This window comes from Harpia harpyja, chromosome 1 (assembly GCF_026419915.1).
Source record: "Harpia harpyja isolate bHarHar1 chromosome 1, bHarHar1 primary haplotype, whole genome shotgun sequence".
Classification (NCBI taxonomy): domain Eukaryota; kingdom Metazoa; phylum Chordata; class Aves; order Accipitriformes; family Accipitridae; genus Harpia; species Harpia harpyja.
This window is the reverse complement of record NC_068940.1, coordinates 85,300,957-85,327,072: the sequence shown is the minus strand read 5'-3', so window position 1 is coordinate 85,327,072 and position 26,116 is coordinate 85,300,957. Positions and strand designations below refer to the sequence as shown.

Below are 26,116 nucleotides of genomic sequence, written 5' to 3'. Positions count from 1 at the left end.
CCGCCCGGCTTCCGGGCCCGCGTGGAAGTGGGGTAGAGGTGAAGGCAGGCGGCAAGGCAGGCGGCGAGCCGGGCAGGCAGCGAGCCGGGCAGGCGGGCAGGAGGGCGAGGAGCCGACGGAGGCGGCGGCGGGCCCGTCCAGGCTAAGGTAAGCGGCGCGAGGCGAGCGGTGATCTCTGCCGGCCTCTTTCCTTGGGGGGTGCGCGGTGGCGGGGCAGAGGGTCGTACCGACGGTGTCGGCTCCGCTGCCTCCTTACCCCCAGGCCCCGGCCCCCGCCCCGTCCACCCTCTGGGGGCCTCTCTGGGGCAGCTCCCCGGCGTGGGCCCTGAGCTGCTGTAAGCACCGCTGCGGTGGTGCGGGGGCGGCCCCCGGCCCAGCTCGGCCCTGTCCGTCGTCGTCCCCCCCCCGCTCGGGCCGCCGTTCCGCCGGGCGGGGAGCGCTGGGGTAGGCGGGGTACGGCCGGGGCTCGGGCGGGGACAGCACCCCTCTGTCGTTACCACGGCGGTGGGTTCCTTGGTGAAGGTCTGCGGGGGGCGGCGAGCCGCGGGATGGCGGCCGCCAGCCGGGCCGGGCCGGGCGGGGGTCGCCGTGCCAGTGATTTCCCCCTTCCCCAGTTAGCCTCTGGTCTCAGTTGGTGGGTGTCGTAGGGCTGGGTGGCTTTTCCTCGGGAAAGCAAGCAACAGGCATCGAGTTGGTTAATCGCGACATACCCGGAGAAAGCATCGATAGCCGGCTGGTCATAGTTTCTCCCTGTTGTGCGTATGCCTCTTGTGGCTTCAGGCCAACAAGAAATCCTAGGTCCTGGCTTTGTCAGGGGACGCTTCCCTGATAGGTGTCTTTTAGCCTGTAAATGGCTGGGGGCGGGGAGAAAACTCTGGGGAAATACATCATCTAACTTAGGTTTTGTTAATAGTCTCTCAGTGTCGTGCTCAAGATCTGCATCATGGAAAAGCAAGTGCTTGAATCCTCTGAGGAGCGAACGTTTCAGTACCAAGATTCTCTGCCTTCCCTGCCAGTACCTCCTCTTGATGAATCTTTAAGCAAATACCTTGATGCAGGTAATGACTTACCATTGTAATAGTAGCCTGGTATGTGCTGTTGTAACCAGGCTAATTTGAAGATGTTTGCAAAGTGATTTTTAGAGACGTCTTGTATCAACTGATGTAATTGGGGTGAGGGATCCAGACCAGTTTAGAGTGCAAAAGGTCTTTTTCAGGTTCAAAATGGGAAACTAAATGCCCAGAGCAACATGAGTAAAAGTTCCCATTTTATCCCTATTTGCCTTTCTTCAAGTGAATGGGGCATATGGTAAGGTTAACTTTTTGGTTTGAGGTTTTTTCCCCCCTTAAAGTTTTGGGTTTTGTGGGGTTTTTTGTTCTTCGTTGTTGTTGCTTTTGGTTGGATGGTTTTTGTTTTGTTTTGTTTTCCCCTAGCTATATCAGCTGGTCTAATAAGAGATATTTCTTCATCTACAAATTTTGTTTTGCATAATAACTACTTTGCTTTTTTATGACTGTTTGCCCAGGCTCTTTGTAAAAAAAAAAAAAAAAAAAAGTTATTTCAAACTTTTTCATACTTAATAGTATTGGTGAGAAAGAATAGCAAGAAGAGGCAGTGATGGGCATTTTTTGGATAATTGGATAATTTCTGCCTTGAAATGTTGGCTGTCTAAAGAAGATCACATAAGAGAAAAGTTTTGAAAACAACATCAATGCACATGTGTCTAGGTTTTTTTATAAAGCAGAGATGACTGGTTAGTTCTTGTATTATCATATCAGGCTTTGATATATCAGGGCTGACAGATACATTACCTAGTATCTTGAGATTACTTTCCTATGTTTCTTTAATAATTTTCAGAACTCGGAGACTGAGTTTTTTTCTGCAAAACCTGCTTTGTGTCTTACTAACCTGCCTGTAATACAGGAATGCTAACCGAGTAAGACGCGGAGTTCTTTCCTTAGCAAAAACATATTACACCAAAATTTCCCTTTCCCGAAGTAGAAATCCTGAAGTTCACTCTGAGTTCCCTTTTATTCTGAGTGTAGTGGAAATGGCCCAGTGGATGGTAATAGGTTTTCTTTGGTGTTCCTTATGTCATCGCTTTTTGATGCAGAATGTTGAAATGGTGTTTTTTCAGAAAAAATGGGTGTGTATACATGTCAAAAAAAGTTTTCTTTTTGTTGTAATGCAGACTAACTAAAGTTGCGCTACAATAGTAGTGAACCTGCAATAACACGGTTGCCCTTTAGAACTTAGTTTTGTAAACCCAGCTGGCTCTCCAAGTTAATAAATAACTCTCATGGAGTGATAAAATCTGGCGTGAATTTGTTTGCTCTTGTTTTCTGATTCTGATCTGTGTTTTCATAAATACCTTATCACATGTCCCCCTTTTTTTTTTTATGCTGAAGTTAGTTCCTACTTACTGTTCCTTGTACATAAGTCATTCTATAACTGTGATCATCACTGTTGATCTCTGTTAGTCTCACTGGAGGTTGCAGGAAAGTTAGTCTAGTATTTGTTTTTCTGCCACAGTCTTTCCTTGTACAAATCACTTAAAGCCAGAATGTGCAGTGCACAATTCTAGACACTAGCTCAGTGATTCTCATTGCTTAAGTTTGTCATTTGTTTAGTCTGTGAAGGTGAGTGAAGGAAAGGAGGTGCTTCTGAAGAACAATTCAGAACCTCCAAATGACACTTCATAGATGCTGTGAATCATTCCTTGGAAACTCCTTTCTTTCATTGGCTGGAGGAGGACCCCAGGCACTTAACATCAGTCAGTGCACCTGTTGGTAAAGCACTTCTCTGTTTAAAGCTAGTCAACTGGGAAAGCTGGACAGAGTATGTCTCGGAAGGTGCCTTATTTAAGACTTTAGAGTAGCTATCTATGCTTTGGATTCAGAATGACTAATCTTGTTTTGAAGGTAGGCCTTGAGCAGAGAAGGTTGCCATAACCATGTTATTTAGCCTTTCAGCTCACCCCAGAGGTTGAGACTCAGAAGCTTGGACTCAACCTGAGAGTATGAAAACCCAAAGTTTCAGCTTTCCAGAGAGTTCTTTAACTATTGCAACTGAAGGTGTCTTTCATGGGATACTTCTTGTTCATGGACAGAGCTGATCTTCTATGCAGAAAGGAAGACAAGATCTGTGGGCCTGGAGAAAGTGGCAAGACAGAAGTTTCACTGAACTCTAGTGAGGAAGGGGCTGGGTTCTGCTCCTTCTTCATAGTGGTGCTTCTACATCTGATCAAATAGTTTTTAAATGAAAAGAGGCCCTGTAGTCATAGAATCATGTAGGTTGGGAAGGGTTCGTCTAGACCAGTTCCCTGCTCAAAGCTGGTCCAACTACAGCAGGTTGCTCAGCCTTGCTTAGCTGGGTTTTGTATATCTGCAAGGATGGAGATTCCACAGCCTCCCTAGGCAACCTGTTCTGGTGTTTGATCACCCTCACGATTGTGGGAGGGGGAACAAAAACCAAGCCAGCAACAGTGACAAAAAACCCCTTCATATTTTCCTTGTCAGAAGTTTCCTGTGTTCTAACTTGAGTCCATTTTCTCTTGTCCTATTTCTCTGCATCTCTGAGAGGAGCCATACATTATCTTCACTATGCCTTTCCATTCAGTTGTTAAAGAGTGCAGCAACGTCTTCCCTTTGCATTCCTTAAGCTGAACAAACTCAGTTCTCAGTCTAATCTCATCATGTGTTCCAGTCCCCTAGCAATCTTAGTCACCCCTTTAACAGTTGGACTTGATGATCTTAAAGGTCTTTTCCAACCTAAATGATTCTATGAATAGAGACCAGAACCCAGTAATTTTGCTTATTTTTTTTCTTGTCTGTGTGCATATTGCTCTGTAATGACTTTGTAACTTGAACAAAAGAGGATAATCACTCTCTCTTACACTATTGTATGGTAATAAGGTCACCCTCTGGGAAACCTGAGTGTTGGACTATGCTGAGTCTGGGGAGGCTTTCAACTCGGTGGATGGCTCTGTCGCTATTTACTTTTTTTTTTTCCGTCTGTGTTCACAACTGGTGGTGGTGCAATTCAAGCTGCATCTAGATAAGGCCTGGATATGAAAGGCACTGCCTGAATATTCATAGCTGATCGTATGTGGTGAAGGTGTAGGTGGAACACCGGTACCTTTCCAGTTGTGATGGTGTTGCAGTAGAATTTAATGGAGGTCCCAATGCAATTTAAACACAAGCACTGCATGATAATGCTTGAAAGTGGATGTTCTGTCTTGCTGCCTGAGGTTGTAAGCAGGCATTTAAAAACACATTTGTAGGTAGTATTTGGCCCTTACTCTCCATGTTTGTCGTATGAAATAGGAAAAAATATCACTAGAACTTGCATTGTACTGTTGTGGAGTAGCATAAGGAGGCCAGGATGGAGTTGAAAACTGATCTTTATCTTTCACTTTAAGACAGGTAGTGCGAAATACAGAAATTCCTTTTATGATTAGGAAAGAAATGTAATTATCTTAAGAAGGAGCGAGGAGAACTTACCCTTGGTGGAAGAGGATCAGCATAGGGAACACTTGAACAGATTGGACATGAAAAACTCCATGGGACATGCTGGGATGTGCCCATGAGTGCTGAGGGAGCTGGCCTTTGTCTTTGGAGGCCACTTCTGATAACCTTTGAAAGGTTACGGTGATTGGGGGAGGTTCCTGAGGACTGGAAGAAAGCAAATGTCACCGGTCCCTTCAGGAAGGGCAAGAAGGAAGATTTGGGGAACTACAGGCTCCTTGGTATCCCTCGCAAATAATCGTCAAAACCATTTCCAAGCATATGAAGCACAAGAAGGTGGCTGGGAGTAGGCAGAATAGGTTTGTGAAGGGGAAATCATGCTTGACCAACCTGATAGCCTTTTATGATGAGGTGAGTGCCTCAGTGAATGAAGGGAGAGCAATGGATATTGTTTATATTGACTTTAGCAAGGCTTTTTGCCACATCAAAAGCTTTTTTTTAAAATTCCTCATAGATGAACTGATAAAGTACGGACTAGGTAGTGGACAGTCAGGTGGACTGAAAACTGTCTCAGCTGCTGCGCTTAAAGGTTTGTAATCAGCAGCATGTATTCCAGATGTAGGCCAGTCTCTGATGGTGTACCCCAGGGGTCCAGTATTGTTTAACATCTTCATTAATGACCTGGATGATGGGAAAGAGTGCACTCTGAGTTTGCAAATGATGCAGAGCTGGAAGCAGTGGCTGATATGCCAGATGGTTGTACTGCCATCAGAGGGAGCTTGACAGCCTGGAGGAACGGGCTGACAGGAGCCTCATGAAGTTCAACAAACAAAGGGAAATGCCAAGTCATGCACCCAGGGAGGAATAACTCCCCACACCAGCACAAGCTGGGGCCGACTGGCTGGAAAGCAGCTTTGCAAAAAAACCGTTGGGATCCTGGTGGACATGAAGTTGACATGAGCCAGCAATGTACCCTTGCAGCAAGGCAGGCCAGCAGCCTTCAGGGCCTCATTAGAAGGAGTGTTGCCAGCAGGTATTGGGAGGTGATCCTTCTCCTCTGTTCAGCACTGGGGTGGCCACATCTGGAGTACTGTGTCCATTTCTGGGCTCCCCAGTACAAGCAAGACATCGACATACTGAAGTGGGCCCAGTGAAAGGCCATGAGGGCGATTAAGGGCTTGGATTATCTGACCTATGAGAAGAGACTGAGAGAGCTGGGACTGTTCAGCCTGGGGAAGAAAAGGCTGTAGGGGGGGATCTACACAATACGTGTAAATACTTGGTGGGGAGGAGTAAAGAAGGTGGAGCCAGACATTGCCATGGTATCCAGTGACAGAACAAGAGGTGATGGGCACAAATCAAAATACAAGAAATTCCTTTTTGAAAGTAAGAAAACTCTTTTTATTGTGAGGGTGGTCAAGCACTGGAACAAGTTGCTACCAGGGATGTTGTCGAGTCTTCATCCTTGGAGGTATTCAAAACCCAGCACAGTCCTGAGCAACCTGCTGTAGCTGACCCTGCTGAGATGGTGTTGGACTAGATGATCTCTAGATCTGTGAAGAAGAAAAAAGTAGTGGTTGCAGGCAAGCAGTCATAATTGCAGCAAGGCACAGTTGTGAGGAAGTAAGATTTTTAATTCTACAAGGATAGATAGTTATTTGAGATCTTGCTCAGCTGAAACTGTTGTGACTTGCAAAAGATAGATTAGAGATGATACAGATACATGATTACTGAAAATTAAACAAGCATCCTTCCCCGTTTCTTAACAGCTGTAAGTAGATCACAGGGTTAGGACTAGCAAGGCAGACAAGAAATTAACTGACAATAGTGTCCAGCAGCCTCAAAAATGAATCAGACCTCATTACATAGGCACTGAATCACCAGAAACACACCACACCCCCCACACCCCCTGTTCTGTTTGCCACTGATTTCACAATCTAAGTATAAAGATAACAGAAGATACATTATACACAAGGTGAGTATAAGAAGACAATGAGATGTGCCTGTATGGAAACTGACACCAGCAGTGCCTGTTACTGACCATAGATTTCACGGTAAAAAGGCTTTAAGGAGGGTTTTAGATTAAAATAATGACTGTTTTTGCAAATGTTTACAGAGAACTTTGGCCTGTATGGCACATGACCTGAGAGAAAACCAAAAGTATTTTAAAATATAAAAATTGGGTAGTAGTAACTGCCGTTGGTGGTGTTGAAAGGTAGGCATAACATGGGGACAGTGAATGAGAACTGATGGGCAAGGTGCTTGTAGGCCATGAATGGACTTTTGAGAATAAAGCTAAATAGCTTATGGTTGGTGCAGTAGGGTGGCAGACATATATGGCTCAATATATTAATTTACAAACAAAGTTCCTGTAAATTTACTTATTCAGTGAGTTCTGTGGCAGCTGATGGAGTTGCAGAACTCCATAGTATTTCCAGCTACAGTTTTAAATATATTGGATTTAGTTATCTGTTAGGTATTTCAGGTTTTCAGCAATTGCTTTCATCTGCTAACATCTGTATTTATTTGAAAGTATGTATTTGTTTGATTAGAACACACTGATTTATTTACAGATTTTAAAACGTGTTTTCCCTTTGAATACTTGTTTTAGATAAATAAATTTGGGGTATTTTCATCCACTCCCTTGCCTGTGGATATCTGAATCCTGGAATAAATCTCGGTATACAGTTGTCTTTAAAATAAAAACATTTCCTTTTTACAGTGAAGCCATTTCTAAATCAAGAAGAATATCAAAGAACTGAGGATATAGTTAAAAAATTTGAAAGTGGGATTGGGAAAGAGTTGCATCAGAAATTACTGGAAAGAGCTAAAACGAGAAGGAATTGGGTATGTATTTAGATATGTAAGAAATCATAATTCAACTTGGTTGTTCAGGATATAATTTAGAGAGTCATTTAGCTTTTTTTAAATTTTAGGATCTTCCTTATATCTGCCACTTGGCCTATTGATATGAACACATTCACTTATATATATGTGATTTGGTTTTTTTTTTTTTTCAAAGTTGAGTGGTTAAGAGAGCTCACTAACCGAAATGTTGAGTTACCTACCAGCTTTTGAATGCTTATCTGTCAGTCTCTTCTTCTATTATCTCTGTCCCCCCCCTCCATCCTGAAAAAAAAGAAGAAAAAAAAAAAAGTGGAATTTAGAGTTTGGTCTCTTATCTCTTTCTTTCCTGAAGAAAGCTATGTTGTAGCATTTTAAAGTTGTCTTTCAACAGAGAAGGGGATACAAGGGGGTTGTTACCAAGTGGAATTCATGAGAACTTTGTAAATCTTAACATGACACACTCTGGAGTGGGGATTTTTAGGTGGTGATAGAAAAAATACATTATGAACTGTCCATCCCAGATCCTTTCTCAACACAAATCTCCTTTCCTTCCATTCTTCATAGAGGAATCTGTCTGATATTCGCAGCAGCCACAGGTGACAACTGCAAGAGTTTAAGCTGATGAATAACAGGGAAGAACTCTTCATCATAATTTACAGTTTAATAGTCTTAAGCAGTATTGAATTTTATTTCAAGCTTGAAAATAGAAGAGCTAGATGTGTCATTAGCCTCAGCAGTTAGTTTTGAACCACTGTCCTGCCTTCTGTTACATAGGAACTACTACTCAAAATACTAAAAAAAAAAAAAAAAAAAAAAAAAAAAAAAAAGGTAGGCAGTTGAACAATCAGGTGATTATTAAAGAATTAATGACTAAAACTTAATTTTGATGCTAAACATTTTTCATTTTCAGCTGGAGGACTGGTGGCTGAATGTTGCTTATCTTGATCTTCGCATATCAACGCAAATACACTGTAATATCGGAGGCCCCGGTCCCTATATTGAACACTGCTGGCCACCAAAAGAGGGCACTCAGATAGAAAGAGCATGTGTAAATATATGGCACACCCTGAAATACTGGGATCTATTACGAGCGTAAGACTTTAAGAAAAAATAATTGATTCTAAAATATTAATGATCTATGTGTACTTTTGTTGCAAAAATATGTTTATGTTCATTGGCATGTGTTCTTTGCAGTAAAAGGTGGGTTTGTCTTACCTTGATTTACTTGCATAATTATAATCTCTCTTGTTTTAATTTTGGTGTATTTGTTTACTACAGAGAGAAGGTGGCTGTAGAGAGATCTGGGAATGCTGTTCTGGACATGAACCAATTTCGAATGCTCTTCTGCACTTGCAAAATTCCTGGAGTTACCAGAGACTCGATCGGCAGTTATTTTAAAACTGGTAAACAAATGCAAATTGGAGGTTAATACAGGCAAATTATTTTGTATTAATGGGCTAATGGAGTGGTCATTTTAACCATAAAATACTTGCTTCCTCAAGCACTAAATCAGATACTGGTTGTTGAGTGCTTACATAAGGAAGCAAAGAAGATATCTTATCTACAAATGCCCTTTTTGGTCCAATATTTAGTCCTTACTAAATAAGATTAAAAGAAAACTCTGCTTCAAATTGCCTGTTAACAGCCTGATGCCTATAAGTGTGCCAGCATTAAGAATTGAAAAAAGACAAATTCCATGTATTATAAATGTGGGTGGATTGCACGTATTATACAGCCAGAATTTCAGCATCATTACTGATTGCATCTTTTTCCACAGAATGCATTTCTTGAGTGTGCTCCCATACATTCTGTTTGGATAATTCTTACTTATTTTCTATCATTGTGCTGTTTCTTGGCTTGGTCAGCTGCTTCTATTTTCAGTCTTGAAAGTACTCCATAGTGCTTTTTGAAGCCATTCTCTTAAATTCCTAACAGTTTTCTGGGGTGCAGGATTAAGAGCTAAAGTGTAATGTTCTTATTCAGCCTCCACTAACAAATACTGTAGTATTAGTAATCAACTAACTGAAATCGTAACACCCCTCCCACACACATTCTGATGTGTCCAGAGTTGTTCAACAGTGTCACTGTAGATAAACATGGGAGATATGAATTCCTGTAAGACTTGGGAATTCAAGAAGAAGGAGGTATTGCCTTGATCTGTAGAAAATATATCAGGAAATGTCCATACCACAGGATGTGATGAGAAGATGCAAAGTTGAAGGCCAGTTTCAAGGATTTTATCTTAGCATTACAGTTGAAGAGTCAGTTTAAATACCAAAACATAGAAGAAATATTCAAATGGTGGAAGTTCAATGTTCAGTTATGATCACACTTAATAAACAAAGCTATTATACCATGGAGATGCAATTTATGTCATTCATGTCCCTTTTCTGCCTTAAAATATTGTAAGAACTTCATTAAACAATCTTGCTTATATAATTTTTCATGTCATACATGGCAGGTGATATCCATTTCCATGTAGATTGTCTGCCTCCAGATGAAATATTTAGTCCAGCTAGTTGTCTTGTTTCTCTGTGATTCATGGAGAAATATGAATACCTGCAGAGGAGGATTTGGGCCATTAAAATACACAGGTTTCTAAAGTAAGCAGAAGGAATTGCCATGTAGAGAGGGATCTGTTTTTCTCCTTTGGCTATAGAGGGAACTGACATGGTTGAAACAGTTGAAGTAGCATTCAGATTGCAGAGTAGGGCACCTAAAATTTGAGAGGTAATGTCAGCTTCGAGTCAAAGACCACACTAAAAGCCAAGAGAGCCTGATCAGTGGAACCTGGAGAGCTATTTGGTTCAGCCTGCAGCAGATAGCTTAATGAGAACAGCTGAAGAGCTCATTAGATGTTATTAAGTGTATTGGGTAGATCTCTACCAACTCTAGTGAGATCTCAGACACTTAATTCTAGGTATATTAACTTCCAAACTTAATTCTACCCCTTGCTTTAGACAGCTAAGGTTAGGATGCTACCTAAAGTAACTGAATTTGATGTCATCCCTTCTGATTTTTGTTACGTTAGAAATTAATTTCATGATCTGTGAAGATGAGATTTACATGAAATGACAAATTCCTCACTCTAGAATGTCTTTAATCAGGCATGTATTGAATTGTATTATCTGATTTAGAAAGTAGGACCATAGATAGATGTAAAAGCCTTATAGGTAAGATTAAGACTTCTGTGGATGCCCATTCAGTTACATACTTGTGGGTAAAGTAGCATACATTTCTTCTTTTTCCCAGGGTGGAGTAATGGACTAGAAGAGATGTATCACAGTGGCTCAGTTTGAGAAAAACATAGCCACATTTCTTGGGGTTTTAACATTTTTTTTTTTTGTCAGAATCTTTTCCAATTTTATTTAGTCTTATTTCCAGATAGGTGAATTCAATAAGGCAAATACACCTGGCCTGGTGTGGGCCACTACCATCTGCGTTTCTGTATAGTGGCCAAACTGGTGTGTTAGTGCTCCCTTTTTACGGATTTGCATGTGCCAGTCAGGTCTGATTGACATGGTAGTGCATCTCAGATCTTGAGCTGCATAACTGAAACTGGTCACATAAACACTCTGACAACAGAAGGACTCAATCATTTGCAAAGTGTCTAAGCACTTAGGCTTGCTGCATTATATTCATCCCTTTTAACAAACGAACAAACAAAACTCATGCAAGAGAGAAATGTTGCTAGGTCAGCTTTTAGCAAGCAACACTCATTTTGGCAGTTCGGTGTTCCTGCCTACAAGATACACAAATGGCATTTGCTGCTAGGTAATGACAATGACTTGAAGTAGTTAATAACAGTGAACATTATGTGCTTCTATATATTTTCTCTGATGGTTTTAAAAATGTCTTCAAATTTGCAGTAAGATCATGCAATTGGACTCGAAAAGTTATTCTTTTTTTTCCTTTCCTGTTTTTAACTGTATGAAGTCTGCCTCATTTTGAACAAAAAATGGGTCTGTAGGACTTGCTGAGTGTTTTTCCTGTATCTGTCACTCACTTTATCCCCACGGTTGTATTTTCATGTTTTGTTTTTTGTTTCATTTCAGAGACTGAAGGTGAATGCCCATCTCACTTAATAGTCCTGTGTCGAGGTCGAGTGTTTGCATTTGATGCTGTACATGAAGGCAGTATGGTGACTCCTCCAGAGATTTTCAGGTTTTCAAATTACCTTGTTTCAAATGAGCTGTCCTGTATAAGCTACATACCAAAGAGAGTCTTTTTCTGTTCCCTTCACACCAAAGAATTAGGTGTGAGAGAGGCTACAGCTTCTCCTCTAGCTGAGGGTTCAGATTTTGAGTAAATTCTTGTTTAGTGGATGGCAACTTCTTGCCATAAAGCATGATGATCATATACTGTTGTAGTATACCCACAGAATGTCACACAAAAGGGCTGAATGAAGGTGTTTCAGTAGGAAACATCATTTATGTGTGAAGTTGCTTGACATGGAATTATTAGGATTACAAGTAACATTATTCCTTTCAGGGCCAATCCACATTGATAATTCGTATTGCTACTTAATCATTATAAAAGATGAAGCACCACTATCATGTTGATTCAAATCTAATACACTTGTGGTCAATTTTCTCAAGAATAGAGGGGGTGGAATTCCTGTTGGTGAGTGCAGCAGAGTCCAAAATCATAGTATACACTGATTGACTTCCTGCTAGCTACAGAGCAGTACAGCAGCATTTCACTTGCATTTCTTGTCTTTGAATCATAGAATCATAGAATCATTTAGGTTGGAAAAGACCTTCAAGATCATGGAGTCCAACCATCATCCATGCCCACTAAACCATGTTCTGGAGTACCTTGTCTACACACTTTTTGAACACCTCCAGGGGTGGTGACTCAACCACTTCCCTGGGCAGCCTGTTCCAATGCCTGACAACCCTTTCAGTAAAGAAGTTTTTCCTAATATCCAATCTAAACCTCCCCTGGCACAACTTGAGGCCATTTCCTCTTGTCCTATCTCCAGCCACCTGACAGAAGAGACCAGCACCCACCTCACTACAACCCCCTTTCAGGTAGTTGCGGAGAGCGATAAGGTCTCCCCTCAGCCTCCTTTTCTCCAGACTAAACAGCCCCAGCTCCCTCAGCTGCTCCTCATAAGACTTGTGCTCCAGGCCCGTCACCAGCTTGGTTGCCCTTCCCTGGACACACTCCAGCAGCTCAGTGTCTTTCCTGTAGTGAGGGGCCCAAAACTGAACACAGTACTCGAGGTGCGGCCTCACCGGTGCCAAGTACAGGGGAACAACCACCTCCCTGTTCCTGCTGGCTACACTATTTCTGATACAGGCCAGGATGCCATTGGCCTTCTTGGCCACCTGGGCACACTGCTGGCTCATATTCAGCTGGCTGTCGACCAACACCCCCAGGTCCTTTTCCACTGGGCAGCTTTCCAGCCACTCTTCCCCAAGCCTGTAGTGTTGCATGGGGTTGTTGTGACCGAAGTGCAGGACCCGGCACTTGGCCTTGTTGAATTTCGTACAATTGGCCTCGGCCCATCGATCCAGACTGGTGCACCAGACCTGCGACAACCAGCCGTGTTTGTGGTTCTTTTCATATTCCTGAGCTGCTGCAAAGGAACAGAGAAAAAGAATTTGGTTCTTTAAATATTAAATTTCAGTACTAGTGCAACTGGCAATGTTGAAAGCTTTTCCATGCTGCATCTCCTATCTCCCAGTAGCATGCGGAGGTGCCGGCTTTTCAAATTGTCAGTACAGTTGTGGCTACAAGGTTTCCTACTCTGTTGGTCAAACTCTGATGTTAAATACATAGGTAGGTTCAGCATAAGTCTCCTCTGATCGATTTGGGATCTATATGCATCTACTTACTAAAGAGGGGTTGTGCATTTCATCTAGGAGTAACTTACTGCTTTTGTCAAGGTGCTGCTTATAGAGCACAACAGAAGACATGATTAAAATTGGCAAAAGGTGGATGGCCAAATTCCTCAGGCAAGACAAAAACTAGTTAGAGAAGCTCAAAAATAACTTTTTTGAAAGTCTGGTACTTTAATACTTAAGATATTTCAACATACGTATTTCTAATTTCTGTAGTTGTACCTGTTAGATCAAGCAAGTAACAAAGAAATGAATACCTGGAATACAGACAAAAAACCCTAAAGCTTTCTGTTGTTCATAGAAAGGGTGGGTTGGTTTTGGTTTGGTGGTTTGGTTTTGTTTGGTTTGGTTTTTTTTTATAACTTCATCATGGGTGTCTTATATTTTTGACAACTGTGTAACTAATGATCAGTAGTGAAGTTTAATGGGCAAAAGTGCCAGAACAAAGGACGAGCCAGATTAAATGCCTGTGATTTGTGGAGTTTCTTTAACACCTAGAACAGCATGTGAAGAACTGAATTTGCAAACTAAAAACTATATCTCTATTAATAGCTCTTCAAAGGGAAAATGCAAGGAAAAGGTAGGAAGAGAAGTATTCTCGCATAGTTCAGGCTCTGCATTTAGGATGTACTGTAGCTACTGTTCTACTTTAAATTTCAGGGTTTATCTTGAGTGGAAGTTTTGCCCTTGTATCTGATTAGTTGCTATAAAAACTGCAAAGCTGCAGTATTGCAGATGTCTGCTGATTGGGAAAGTCTGATCTGCACTGCTGAAGTCTTAAATCTAGTTTTAAATTAAGTGCATAATAACTCTTTAGGACCATGATTGTTTACATGTAAGTTTGTACTGGGCTGGCAGCTGCAATTTGAATTAAGCATTAGTGACAGAAAACAGGGCAGGTCTTCAACTGCCCTTAGAGTCTGAGGGAGCTGAGTTGTGCTTCCTGAAAATTCACATTAGCTTGTAAATGCGGAACAAAAATTCCAGCTTGGCAAAAAAAAGAGAGGTAAAAAGGGTGACTTTTATCTTCTCTCCATATGTTCTTTGTTAACTTCAGTTTTTGAAATCTCCTTAAAGGCAACTTGCATATATACAGAAAAGATGTCATAGTGAACCAGATGGACCAGGACTGGCAGCCCTAACGAGCAGTGAAAGGACAAAATGGGCAGAGGTGGGAATACTTCAACAGTTGATTCCTGAGAAAAGCATCATGATCACTGGAAAAGACATCATTTCACTTAGCTTTGTCTTTTATGCTTTGTAGTTACGTGAATATTTGATTGATCTTGATCCAAAGAACTTAACTCTTCTGGAAAAAATTCAGAGAAGTTTGTTTGTGGTCTGCCTCGATGATTCTAGTCCCCATGCAACTCCTGAGGACTACACTGAGGTAGCTAAGGATTTTTGATAATTAATATCTGGTTGTCTTTATATAAAAATTCCTTCCACATATATGCAGAAGTAGCACTTCTTGCTCTTTCAGGACAGAGAAAATGAAGCAGATAAATATGCAAATAGTGCTTCTTGTTGATCCATAGGAACACTTAAATAGGTTGACTTGTTAGGACATTGGAAGTGGGAATGGCTGTAATCTATCTTCATAATCTTCTAGTCCTCTGTGCTGCAGGATCCTCAAAAATATAGTCATCAGCTTGTTATCACTCTTTAAAAACTTAGGCTTATATTCATGTTTCATCCTCAACTGGATGAAAATGTCTTCTCTCTCAGGGAGGTCTCACCACCTTAATGTAGGTTTGGTTTAGCTGACAAAGGTTGGCAGCGTACTCAATGTTTTTTAAAACCCACAGTGTCTAACTTTTGCTTTAGGTTGCAAGGCTGGGGCTAACAGGTGATCCGACTGTACGCTGGGGAGATAAATCCTACAATAGCGTATTCTTTTCCAATGGAACCTGTAGCGCATTCTGTGATGTAAGTTGAAAATTTTCCCCCCCTTATAAACCTTTCAGATATTTATTTACTAAGTTTTCCCTTTCAGAGTATTAAGTGCTTAATGTGTTCCTCTTTAGTCTAGCCTTGTTTACCAGGCATCTTGTCTGGCAAGTTTTCAAAAGCAGTCTGCTTTCACAGTGTTTGATATTATACCATACTTGAATTAAGAACATGAGATCTGAAATCATAATCTTATTTCTAAAAATATTTAATGAGGGAGTTCCAAAGACAAAAAATACATTGCACAGGAAGGCTTAAAATTAACTCTTTGTATGATGTAGCTATTTGAACAGCTGTGTTTTTTAAACTCAGATTTTTTTAAACTCATTATTGAATCGCCAGAAGGGCTTACATCTTGCCTGAAATCTGCTTTTCCACAGCAGTGGTATATTGTGTCTCCCTATCTGGCTGCAGAGCAGTCAAAACAGTGGGTGGGCTTACAGTAGTTCTATATGTGTTGTAGAACTAGAAAAACAAGTCCAACACTGTGCAGTAAAGCTGTTGGTCTGCAGGAGAAAGAGTGGGGTAGGGAAAAAAGCAGTTTGATCGTCTTGCAGTTATGCAAATAATGTGATATCTTGTCTTATATGATTCTAGCATTCTCCTTTAGATGCCATGGCTTTAATTACCATGTTTTCTTATGCTGAAAAGAAGATTATTGAAAATGAGGGAAAATGGAAGGTATCTATCCTTTAAACTTCCAAGTTTATTAGTTAATGTGTTTTTTCTTACGGATAACATTTTCTGTTTTCTCTTCTTTCTGTCTGTCTGCATCCTCCTAGGGATCAGATAAAGTGAGGGATATTCCATGGCCAGAAGAACTTGTATTCACAGTGGATCAAAAAATTATAAATGAAATTGGACATGCTAAAGAGCTGTATTACAAAAAGGTGGAATTTCTTGCTGCTTCTCTTAATTGTCACTGGTTTGGTTTTTTTCATTCTATTTATGTGTTTTTAGCTGGCCTTTCTCCATGCTGGAGAACAGGGATGAATATGTTATTGATAAATTGATGAAGCAGGGGACTTAACACTATGGTTAAATTTGTTACATCGTTGGTTTACGTTGAGTGTGTTTTATTTAAAGTGGACCAAGTTGTGATATTTCTTGATTTCTGTTGCTTTTCCTCCTCTGGTGTGACAGGTATCTGACTTGCAGCTAGTGAGTTATGCCTTTACATCCTTTGGCAAAGCATTGGTGAAAAAGAAGAAACTTCATCCTGATACATTTGTGCAGCTTGCCCTTCAGCTTGCTTATTACAAATGCCATGGACGGTAAGAAAATCTCATTACCCAGATTAGGAATAAAAAACTAGTTTCTTGAGTAAAGGGGTGGATCTGGAGATACAATGCAGTGGCCTTGCAATACCAGTGTGTAATTTGCTATGGTGATATAAGGACGGAGAAGCAAGGCTTTTTTAAAGTAGCAGTTGCATAGGGCCTTATTTTGCGCCATTGAAACCCACAGGGCTTGTGCTCTTGGCTTCAGAAGAATTGTGCCCTTGTGCCCATAGGGATTGTGTATGTACATGTTGTGGGATGGAGGGCAGAAGACAGTCCATGAAAATGTGGATTTGGGCTGTACAAAGTAAATATTTGGGCAAATGCCAAATGCGGAGTGGGTCAGGATTCTTTAATGTCAAATAGTTGCTCAGATGGAGAAGAAAGCTTTATCTGCAGCAAGTGACAGCCATCAGTTAAATGGTTAGTCTTCCAAGCCTGTAAAAAGCCTCACAAACCTCAGTGTCTCACTTTCTTAGCAACATTAGATGTGGAGGTTTGGGCAGAATATTAGAGATATAGATAGTGACCCTCCAGATACCTGGCTCTACATTTTTGGGTGTGTCATTTTATTTTGTATTATTGGTAAAAGGCAGCATTCTTCCTGGTATTGGTGTTCCCAAATTTCTGTTTGCTAACTAGCACTGATTATAGCTTGGGTAAGTCATTACTGACCTGGCGAGTATTGCTTGCTTTAGAAAAAGGAGGGTTTCGTCATATGAGCATGATGCTTAGTCACTGGAGATGCATCTCATCATAAGAAAGATTGGTAGACCTTAGTTTGCCGAACATTGGAATAAATTAATTGTCTGACTAACATAGCCTATTAGGTCTGTTCTAAACACACAAGTACGTTTCATGTAAGTTGTATATAAAGTGGTAGACTGTCATAGGGCTGGGGATGCTCCAGCTAAAAGTTGGATGGGTGTCAGTATGCAACAAAGAAGGATTTGAGCCTTTTCCTTATAAATGCATTGGGACACACTGCTTATTTCAAGCGTGTCTCTTAATTTTTGAGTTTTTAGATGATGTAGATGGTTTCTTTAATGGAAATACATAGTGAAACTGAAGCTTGCATAATTTCAGCTTATTTATACTAGAGGCTGGTAGACCTGTAGTCTGCAGAAAATAGCCATGACAACCCAGTCTTTTCATGGTATGATTATAGCACTGGCACTTTTTCAGTCATCTGTCTCATAAAAGCTTGTAGAGTTCCTTTGTGGCTCTTTTTCAGACACACAATTTAAAGAAAATTAGTGGCTTACTGATATGTGTAACTGAGCTAGATGTGTAAGATACTTGGCAGAACTTCTCTACTCCTTGAGATAGCAAATAGTTTTGTTAAGTTAATGAGATACTCTTCCCTAATTTTTCTTCTTAGACCGGGCTGCTGTTATGAAACTGCCATGACCAGGCGTTTCTATCATGGCCGTACAGAGACCATAAGACCATGTACTGTGGAAGCACTGGAATGGTGCAAGTCCATGCTGGATCCTTCTGAAAGTGTAAATACTGAAATCCTACTTTAATCATCATGTATTTAGAAGACCTGTCATCTGAACTGCTTAAAACTCCTTTTTCTATTGTCTCATTAATGGGAGTTGGCCTGTTTCCAGTGAGACAGATTTCAAATGTTGGGTTGCTTGAAGTCTGGCTCTGGTCATTGTGTCTGAGGTGAGCTGTCATGTGTGGGCTTGCTTGGTTTTCTATCCTATTTACCTTTTGGTTTCAAGAATGTAAGTGTCTTGAGTTACATTCACACTGATTTTTTTTTCACACCTCAAAAAGGAACTGGGTCGGAACCAATGTATTCTGCTGTGGAGTGGTTCTGTTGTTTTTTTAATTTTTAAGTGAAATTGGGAAACGTTAGTCTCATCGTTGAGTCTGAGAGCGAGATTGAAAAGTGTTTGTGTCCTAGTGGCAACAGGGATGCATTCCAGAATTTGTCTCTGAATAGCTGAACTGGTGACCTTTTCTTTTCCCAGCAGCTACCCTCTGGTGCTTGGCTGGCAAAGCATGTCATGCCTTTCTTGCCAAATGAGAGCTGTGCTAAAGCTCTTTCTGTTGTCCTCACTGCACATTTCTCAGAGCCTGAGAAATGAAGCAAGGAGAAGATTTTTGAGACAAAGGGCTGCGCATCTTTAGGAAATTCAAAGGTTCTATATTATTAATGCATCTGAAAAACATACAGGAATATGGCTATCAGAGGAAGTATGTGTGATGGATAATTATAGTCTTCAAGAGCATATTTTCCTGGTCTTCACTGATTTCTTTTGGCATGTGGTGCAGCTTTAAAATTCAGTTTTCTGGCCATTGTTCAAATCTGCTTTCCTATTTCAAATACGGATTCCTGTTATTTCCCTGCTCTTCAGTTATCTTCTAACCAGTTATCAGACTTCTATGGGTAATACACATAGAGGTTTGTTACTTCCAACACTAGCTGTAGCACTTTCTTTTTCTCTTTGTAATTTTAAATAGCATCTCCAAATATCTTCCTATTGCTATTTTTTTATGATGAGCTCTTGGGGCTTAAAAAAGGCATTGAACCTGTTCAATAGTATTGAAATTAAGATGCTTAAAGGTCTACTTTTAAGGTACTAGAAAATACCTAAAGTTAGGTACTTTGGAAAAAATCCTTTTGTCTCAACTTTTCTTTTGCCCCTTGTGGGCTTAGTAGTTTGATTTTTATCCAAATTGAGTGGCTACTGCCCTTGTTTCACGTTCTCTGCTGCAGCCTCTCGTGTAGTGAATAAAAAGATAAAGGGTGCTTCTTAAGTAGTTGAAGAGATGGTAAGATCTAAGATCTTAGAAGTCAAGATCTTGGGTGTCTAGAGATGTTTCTCTAGGCCTCCTTTACTAAAACAGATATTTGTATTCTGTTCTTTCTGGTTTTAATATGTAAGTTGCAAAACAAAATTGAAAAAAAACCCATAATACTGGGCAGAACTACTGTCATGGAAGTAATATTTCAATCAGCAGAGAAAACTTGGGAATGCGGTTGGCATCTGTGTATATTTTAATTAGGGTCTTTTTTTGTTTTGTTTTCTGCTTTTGTTTCACAGATTTCTTTTTTAATTTTTTTTTTTTTTTTTTTTTTTGGTGATGAAAAATGGTAGAATAGAGGTCCAGAGGAGGGCCAAGAAGATGATCAGAGGGCTGGAGCACCTCCCCTATGAAGACAGGCTGAGATAGTTGGGGTTGTTCAGCCTGCAGAAGAGAAGGCTCCGGGGAGACCTTATAGCACCCTTCTCATACTTAAAGGGGGCCTACAGGAAAGATGGGGAGGGACTCTTTACCAGGGAGTGTAGTGATGGGACGATGGGTAACGGTTTTAAACTGAAAGAGGGTAGATTTAGATTAGATATTAGGAAGAAATTTTTGACTGTGAGGGTGGTGAGACACTGGAACAGGTTGCCCAGAGAGGTTGTGGATGTCCCATCCCTGGAAGTGTTCAAGGTCAGGCTGGATGGGGCTTTGAGCAACCTGGTCTAGTGGAAGGTGTCCCTGCCCATGGCAGGGGGGTTGGAACTAGATGATCTTTAAGATCCCTTCCAACCCAAACCATTCTATGATTCTATAAATAGAATATCTCAGTTGGAAAGGACCTGCAATGATCATCTAATCCAACTGCCTGACCAGTTCAGGGTATGGTGATCATGCAAATGCAACTACACCTGCTGAAAGCTAGCATGCTTCTAAGTAAGTAGTATTGTAGGAAGTTTTTGGTTTTGATTACTTTAGTTCACTGTGGCTACTTTCCATTGTTTCAGCTTGCTTGAGAAAGAGCATGAGGTTTAGAATATTTTTCAGTGCAAAAGTGGTCCAAGGAACAGAACAGAGATACAGGAAACAAATGAGCGGGTTCTCCTGAAGAAAGAATTTGGATTTGGGAGAAAGAGTTTGAGAGAGGTTCTAGTGTACCTTTCAAGTTCCTCCATTTTCTTCTGTCTAAAATTGCTAGAAACTGTGAAAGTGAGAAACTTGCTGATCTGTGATTCCTGATATGTTACTCATCTGGATTGGTTTTTTTTGTTGGGTTTTTTTTTGTTTGTTTTTTTAATCCTGTCTCCCCTACTTTACACAGGCTTACCAACGACTACAGCTGATGCAGAAGGCATTTGCAAAGCACAATAAAATGAGGAAAGAATGTGAGAATGGAAAAGGTACTCTGGGATCAAAAGGGGTTTTTTGTTTTTTCTTATGGGTGAAAAGGGAGTATTTCTGTATGCTAATATGTTTTCTCTGTCTCTTTGTTTTCAACCTGACTAAAAACTACCTCTTAACATTTTATACTTTAATTTTGGGGAGAAGAACTAAAACCTAGTCGTTGCACCCTTCCGCGTGCCTCAAAGACACGTTCACTTTGAATATTAATTCACTTTTCCTGCCCAGCTAAACATTATTTCAGAATACCTTCTAATCAAATATATGCTTGGCTGGTGTCATGACCCGGGCTGGACAGAGCAGGGAGGGGTCATGTTGAGTTCAGAATTCCCTCGGGCTAAATTAAGGTGAAATGACACCAAAGGATCAGTTAAACATTTTATGCCTGACAGAAGGCGTTAACAGTAGATGGCGGGGTTTCTCTCAACAGGAATTGGCATGGAACTACCTCAGTAAACCTTGTAACCCATGGTAACCATATACATCATTTCAGGGAAGAAAATAAGGAGAGCCCTCCCGTTGAGTCACGAGGTTCAGAGCAGACCCCCTTGCTTTCTAGACTCCTTCTCAGAGAAGGGTCCGGAGGCATCTGGATCCACTCCTAGTCCCAGACTTGGTCAACGGTTTTGTGTCTAAAGGGATGAGGTGTAGGGATTATGAAAAAGGAAAGAGAAAGATTTCACTGGTCCTGGGTCCAGCGTTGGCCCAGTCAGTCTAAAAGTCCAGTTCTGGTGGGCACATGCGTGTGGGGCTTCAATTTGTGCCCTTTTATAATCTCCTTGCCCCTCCTTTGGGTGGGCACTCAAACTCATTAGGCTAATTAGGTGTCATAAGCAGTTTGTGCTTTCAGAACCTTTGGGAAATGGGTCGGGTCGGTGGGCTTGAGGGTCATTTGGGGAGTAACTTCCCCTTCCCTGCAGGCGTGACCATTGTTTGATCTTTGGCCATGCAGGGTTTGCTGCCCTGCTCAGCACATCAGAACAGCGTATCAGAACAGGGAGCTGCGCACCCCCTGGCATGCCCTCCTCATCCAGTTGCTGATGTCCTGTGCTGATCAGCTGCTTTTCACCTGTGGTTCCTAGCTATGCAGGGTTCATTGTTACACAGAGTTGTTATGCAGAGTTCATCATTAAGCAGAACTTGGCCCACCACAATGTTTGAGACGTTAGCTCTTTCAGTCTCTCACAGCTGGAAAGTGGGCAATACGGTCTTTAAGGCAGAGGAGAGATTTGGGTGAAATTCTTACCCACCTGTGTAGCGTGGTAAGCTATTCTATGAACAAGAGTGAGTAGCTGGGAAATAATCACCTGATGAACCTTCATACTCTCTCCATCCTACTTGGTGAGTTATCTAGGCAGTTGTGGCCCTGAAAGCCTTTTCACCGTGTCCATGTAATTGCCAGTGGGCCAGTTTCACTGTGTGGAACTCCTCCTCCTTGGCTGAAATGGAAGTTTTCTTGTTTTTTGTTTTCCACAGGAACTGTGCTGGGTTTATGTTACCTAGTTCATTTGCGTTTGGGCTCAGTGTTGCAAGCTGAAAGTGATGACGGCCTCTTAGATCAAATAAGGAAATGGTTTGGGAAATGGTTTTGTATGCTACAATATGAATCTTGTTTTTTACTAGACTCTGTCATTTATCTGTCCTTCAGCTGCTATTTGAGCTTCCAGCTATCCAGACCAGAAGAAGCAGAAAAACAGGAAATGCTGCTATTAATGATGCAGTATTTGCATTTATTTGACAGGCTTTGATCGTCATCTTCTGGGTCTCCTACTCATAGCACAGGAGCAAGGACTGCCGGTGCCAGAACTTTACATGGATCATGCCTTCACAGCTAGGTAATTGGTGTTCTTGTCCTGCGGGGAGGTTGTATCCCTTGATAACCGAGGACTTTGTTATATTGGCCTTATGTGTGCTGATTTCTTGATCTCTAGGACAGAATAACTTTTTTGTAAAACTCACCTTGTTTTAAATAATCTTTAAAAGTGCTGCTTTTGTTTTGTGTTGTTTTACAGTGGAGGAGGTGGGAATTTTGTTCTTTCAACTAGTCTGACTGGCTACACTAGGTTTTGTGGATCTGCACTCCCTATGGTAGATCATGGCTATGGCTTTTTTTATTCAATCAGAGATGACAGGTAAGGATATAATTTCATTGCGGGCATGGTTCTGTCTCTATCACAAAGGGAAAGGCGGCTAACAACTAGAATGAGGAAAGGAAGAGACAGAAGAAATATGGCTGAACATGTCAGAAAAAGTTGAGAAGTGAGGTACATGAGAATGGAGGCATTAACATTCTGGGAAAGCACGTGTGGGAGGAAGGACGAATGGTGGAGGTGAAGTGAGCACCAAGATACTGACAATAAGCAGAAAGAAGAGAGTGGGGAAAGTGAAAGAATGGAGGAACAAAAGAAGTTAACTTACTTTAAAATAAGCTTTCATTTTAGAGATGGTTAAATGTAACATGCAAAGGTGTTTTTTTTAAGAAGTATCAATTGACTGAGATAGACCAGTCCATCATTCTTGGCAGTGACACACACATCTCTTTGAGTAACAAGGAGAAGTTAAAACATTTGGCTTCACTTCTCATAAAATGGTAGGATTTGAAAAGATCCAACTTTGGCTTATTAGTCTTACGGACAAAAATTATTGTTTCCTTATCAAATCTAATCAACTACTTTGATTATAATGTGTTGAGATAAGTTGCAATTTTGTGATTTAGGTGGAATTCAAGTGACTTCTTTCTAAAGCTAAATATGGATTGTGTGCAGATTTGATTCAGTTTGAGAATACAAACCACTTATACTTTGATCTATGGCTCTTTTAAGATAAATAGAACTAGATAAAGATTTAGCTTTTATTAGGTAAAAAGAAAAAAAGTACTTTATACCTTAAACTAGTTGCAGAGAAGAAACATAATTCACAGTATTTTCAAATATAAGTGGAAAAGTTATGTCACTGTATATGTAGAAATGGGTATTTAAATCAAAGTATCTGGTTTCGAGATCTGTCAACATTATTGCCTACTGAAGGCACTAGGGATCTGAGTCCTTTTGAATGTTGAGACAGTATGTTTATGTGACAAGTTTTGCTTCAGAATTTATGTCAGTAATTTTACATTTCAGGGCAATTTCTGTGACTTTTATGCTAGACCATGACAATTAAGAGTGGTAACTTCATTGTTTTCTATATTGATAGGATTGTTACCAACTGTTCTTCTTGGAAATCATGTCCAGAGACTGATGCAGAAATGCTTGCTAGAACGGTATTCCAGTGTTTTCAGGACATGCTACAATTAACAGTTGCAGCTCAGCTGTAAGGTTGATAATGATGTAAAAGCCTTTTCAAGCTCACGAGTTATACGCAGTACTTATAAATGAAATACTACTCAAGAGTACTGTTACGTTCAAGTTAAGAAATTTAATGATCCATGTGAAGTCTACCTATTTTTATGGGATTTACTGTGGTAACAGTAGCCGTTGAAGAGTAATGTAGCCATTTGCAACAACAATGCAAGCAGTAGTACCTTATCTATGTAGAACTATGCAATATTAAAATAAGCCTCAACAATGCAAACATACTTGAGAGATGGGATGTCGGAAGTGAAGAATTTATGGGAGATTTGTATTTATGATCTTAGTAGTAACACATAGAATACTTTGTAGTTTACTGATACTGTTTATGCCAGTGGAGCACTTAACTGGGTACTTAAGAGTAACCACACTATCCTCTTCGGTGATTATGCTTCCTTTTCATAGTGGTTCATGAAATAGAAGGGCTGCCTCCATCAGGCTATATGTTATTTCATAAGTTATCTTTCATTTTTGCTGTCGGGATTATACCAAATAAATGTTGTATCCGTGAATGGGGATGTTCCCACTACATTTGTAGTATGAGAGCACTACAGTCTGAAGTATTTTGAAAAAGGAGCTCACAATAATAAAGACAGAAAGCAGCATATGAGTTCCAAATTCCTCGGAGTTTTCAACTTCTAGTGAACTGTGAATGTCTGCTGCTTTACACTAATAATACACAATAAAAGTAAGCACTGAATGCAGTTTGGTACGTTTCTCAGGATTTTAAGACTTGGTTCCTCTGTTTGAGCAGCTTTGTATTTTCCTGTCATAGAAATAAAATTCTTCTAAAAATTGGCTTTGTATTGGTTGATTTATGGGTGGACTGTTTAATGTGTAGCAACTAAACTTTGTGAAAGAGAGATGATTTTGGGGACAGATGAACTTGAAATAGAGATTCTGAAGTACCTATTGTTTTCTCTTTTCTCTAGTTTTTGGAGTTTTGAGAGGGATCAGAGATTATTATTTGTTTTACAGAAACAACTGCATCCTCAGCTAACACTGAACCAGTCTCTTTGCCCTCTGGAAGCTCTGTTGCATGCTTTTTTCCACAGTAGCAAGAACAGTTTTCCTTTTTATATCCTTCCTCAAGGCCTGACACTTCTCTGAATAACAGGCCAGAGTGCGTTATACTGTGTCTTGTTGCCTCAGAAAACAGTCTCATTATTTCAGCCTTTGTCTTCCCTGCCTTTACTGGACTACTTCTATGTCCTGTCTCAATTAAATCTGACAACTATTCATTGTTTAATGGTTGATGTCTTCTGAAACTCATAAAGAGTAAGAATCCATTTCTGTTCTGGAGTGCTTATAATAACACACTCTCTTTCTCAGAGGTAAATGACTTTCTGAAATCTCTCAGTAAAGCATGTGTCTTTATGATGCTGTGATTTCTGTGAGATAGATTAAGATTTTGGATCAAGCTATGCCTGATGGTTTTTATTCTAAGTTCTGTCTGACAGTTACAACCTTTCACCCCTCAGTTGGGTTAGTAAACCTGGTTGCAACAGTGACAAGTACAGTTAGCTTTGAACACTCATTTAGAACAGCCTGAAATCTGATGAATGGTGTAATTTTGTATTTATTTGCATTTATTTTCCACACACCTACCCCTCTCTTGGGATTTCTGGGAGTGTAGAAATCTTGGCAGAAATATGGAAAAAGGAAAACTATTTCAGCAAGTTTATTATTGAGAAAACATCATTCCATCACTGGCGTAAGCAGAATTTCCTGTTCAGCTGGGACAGTCTGTGCCTTGCCTAGAGGAACTGAAGACAGAAGCGTATCCAGAAAGAACAAAATTAAATTCTCTGAGTTGTTAGAGCTATTTGTTAGGTGATGTGGATGCATGAATTCATGAGCGTGGTGTTAATTTCCTTGTAAGGAGTAAAGCATTTTTGATTCATAGTTGTTCTACGAAGTTTATGCTCTATGTTAAGCATACAGTGTTAAACAGTTTGGGGGTTTTTTTTGGTTTGTTTTTTGTCTGTGTGGATTTGGGAAAACATATAATCAATGCAGAAGGAGCATAATGCAGTAGGGGCTCTGATTTCAGGTCAGGATGGTTAAGCTGTGCAGTCCTGTTGTCATAGGACAGGCACCATTTGCTCTGAAGCCACTGAGACTAAAGCAGGGGGTTGCAGAAATTGGCTGCACCTGTTAGTGCATTGGCAAGCCAAGAATAGGAGCCAGGTTTCTGCATTGGTGGGACTGAG

General features: G+C 40.6%; 1 protein-coding gene across 3 annotated transcripts; it reads left to right on the top strand.

Annotated features, from left to right (window-relative positions):
* Positions 1-25,817, top strand: CROT (carnitine O-octanoyltransferase). 3 transcript variants are annotated; one of them, XM_052803026.1, is made up of 17 exons: positions 1-147; positions 935-1,058; positions 7,189-7,313; positions 8,224-8,405; positions 8,592-8,716; positions 11,369-11,477; positions 14,240-14,333; positions 14,427-14,552; positions 14,990-15,091; positions 15,710-15,793; positions 15,895-16,002; positions 16,256-16,386; positions 17,774-17,897; positions 20,477-20,555; positions 22,298-22,391; positions 22,569-22,688; positions 24,836-25,817. In XM_052803026.1, the coding sequence occupies exons 2-17, from the start codon at positions 944-946 to the stop codon at positions 25,011-25,013; spliced, it is 1,896 nt and encodes a 631-aa protein (XP_052658986.1). In that variant the 5' UTR covers positions 1-147; positions 935-943; the 3' UTR covers positions 25,014-25,817. The 3 variants fall into 3 exon arrangements, with proteins under 3 accessions (XP_052658986.1, XP_052659003.1, XP_052658995.1); XM_052803043.1 differs by lacking the exon at positions 24,836-25,817 and adding an exon at positions 23,749-24,701; XM_052803035.1 differs by having other exon boundaries at positions 77-147; positions 914-1,058.
* The last annotated feature ends 299 nt before the right edge of the window (positions 25,818-26,116 follow it).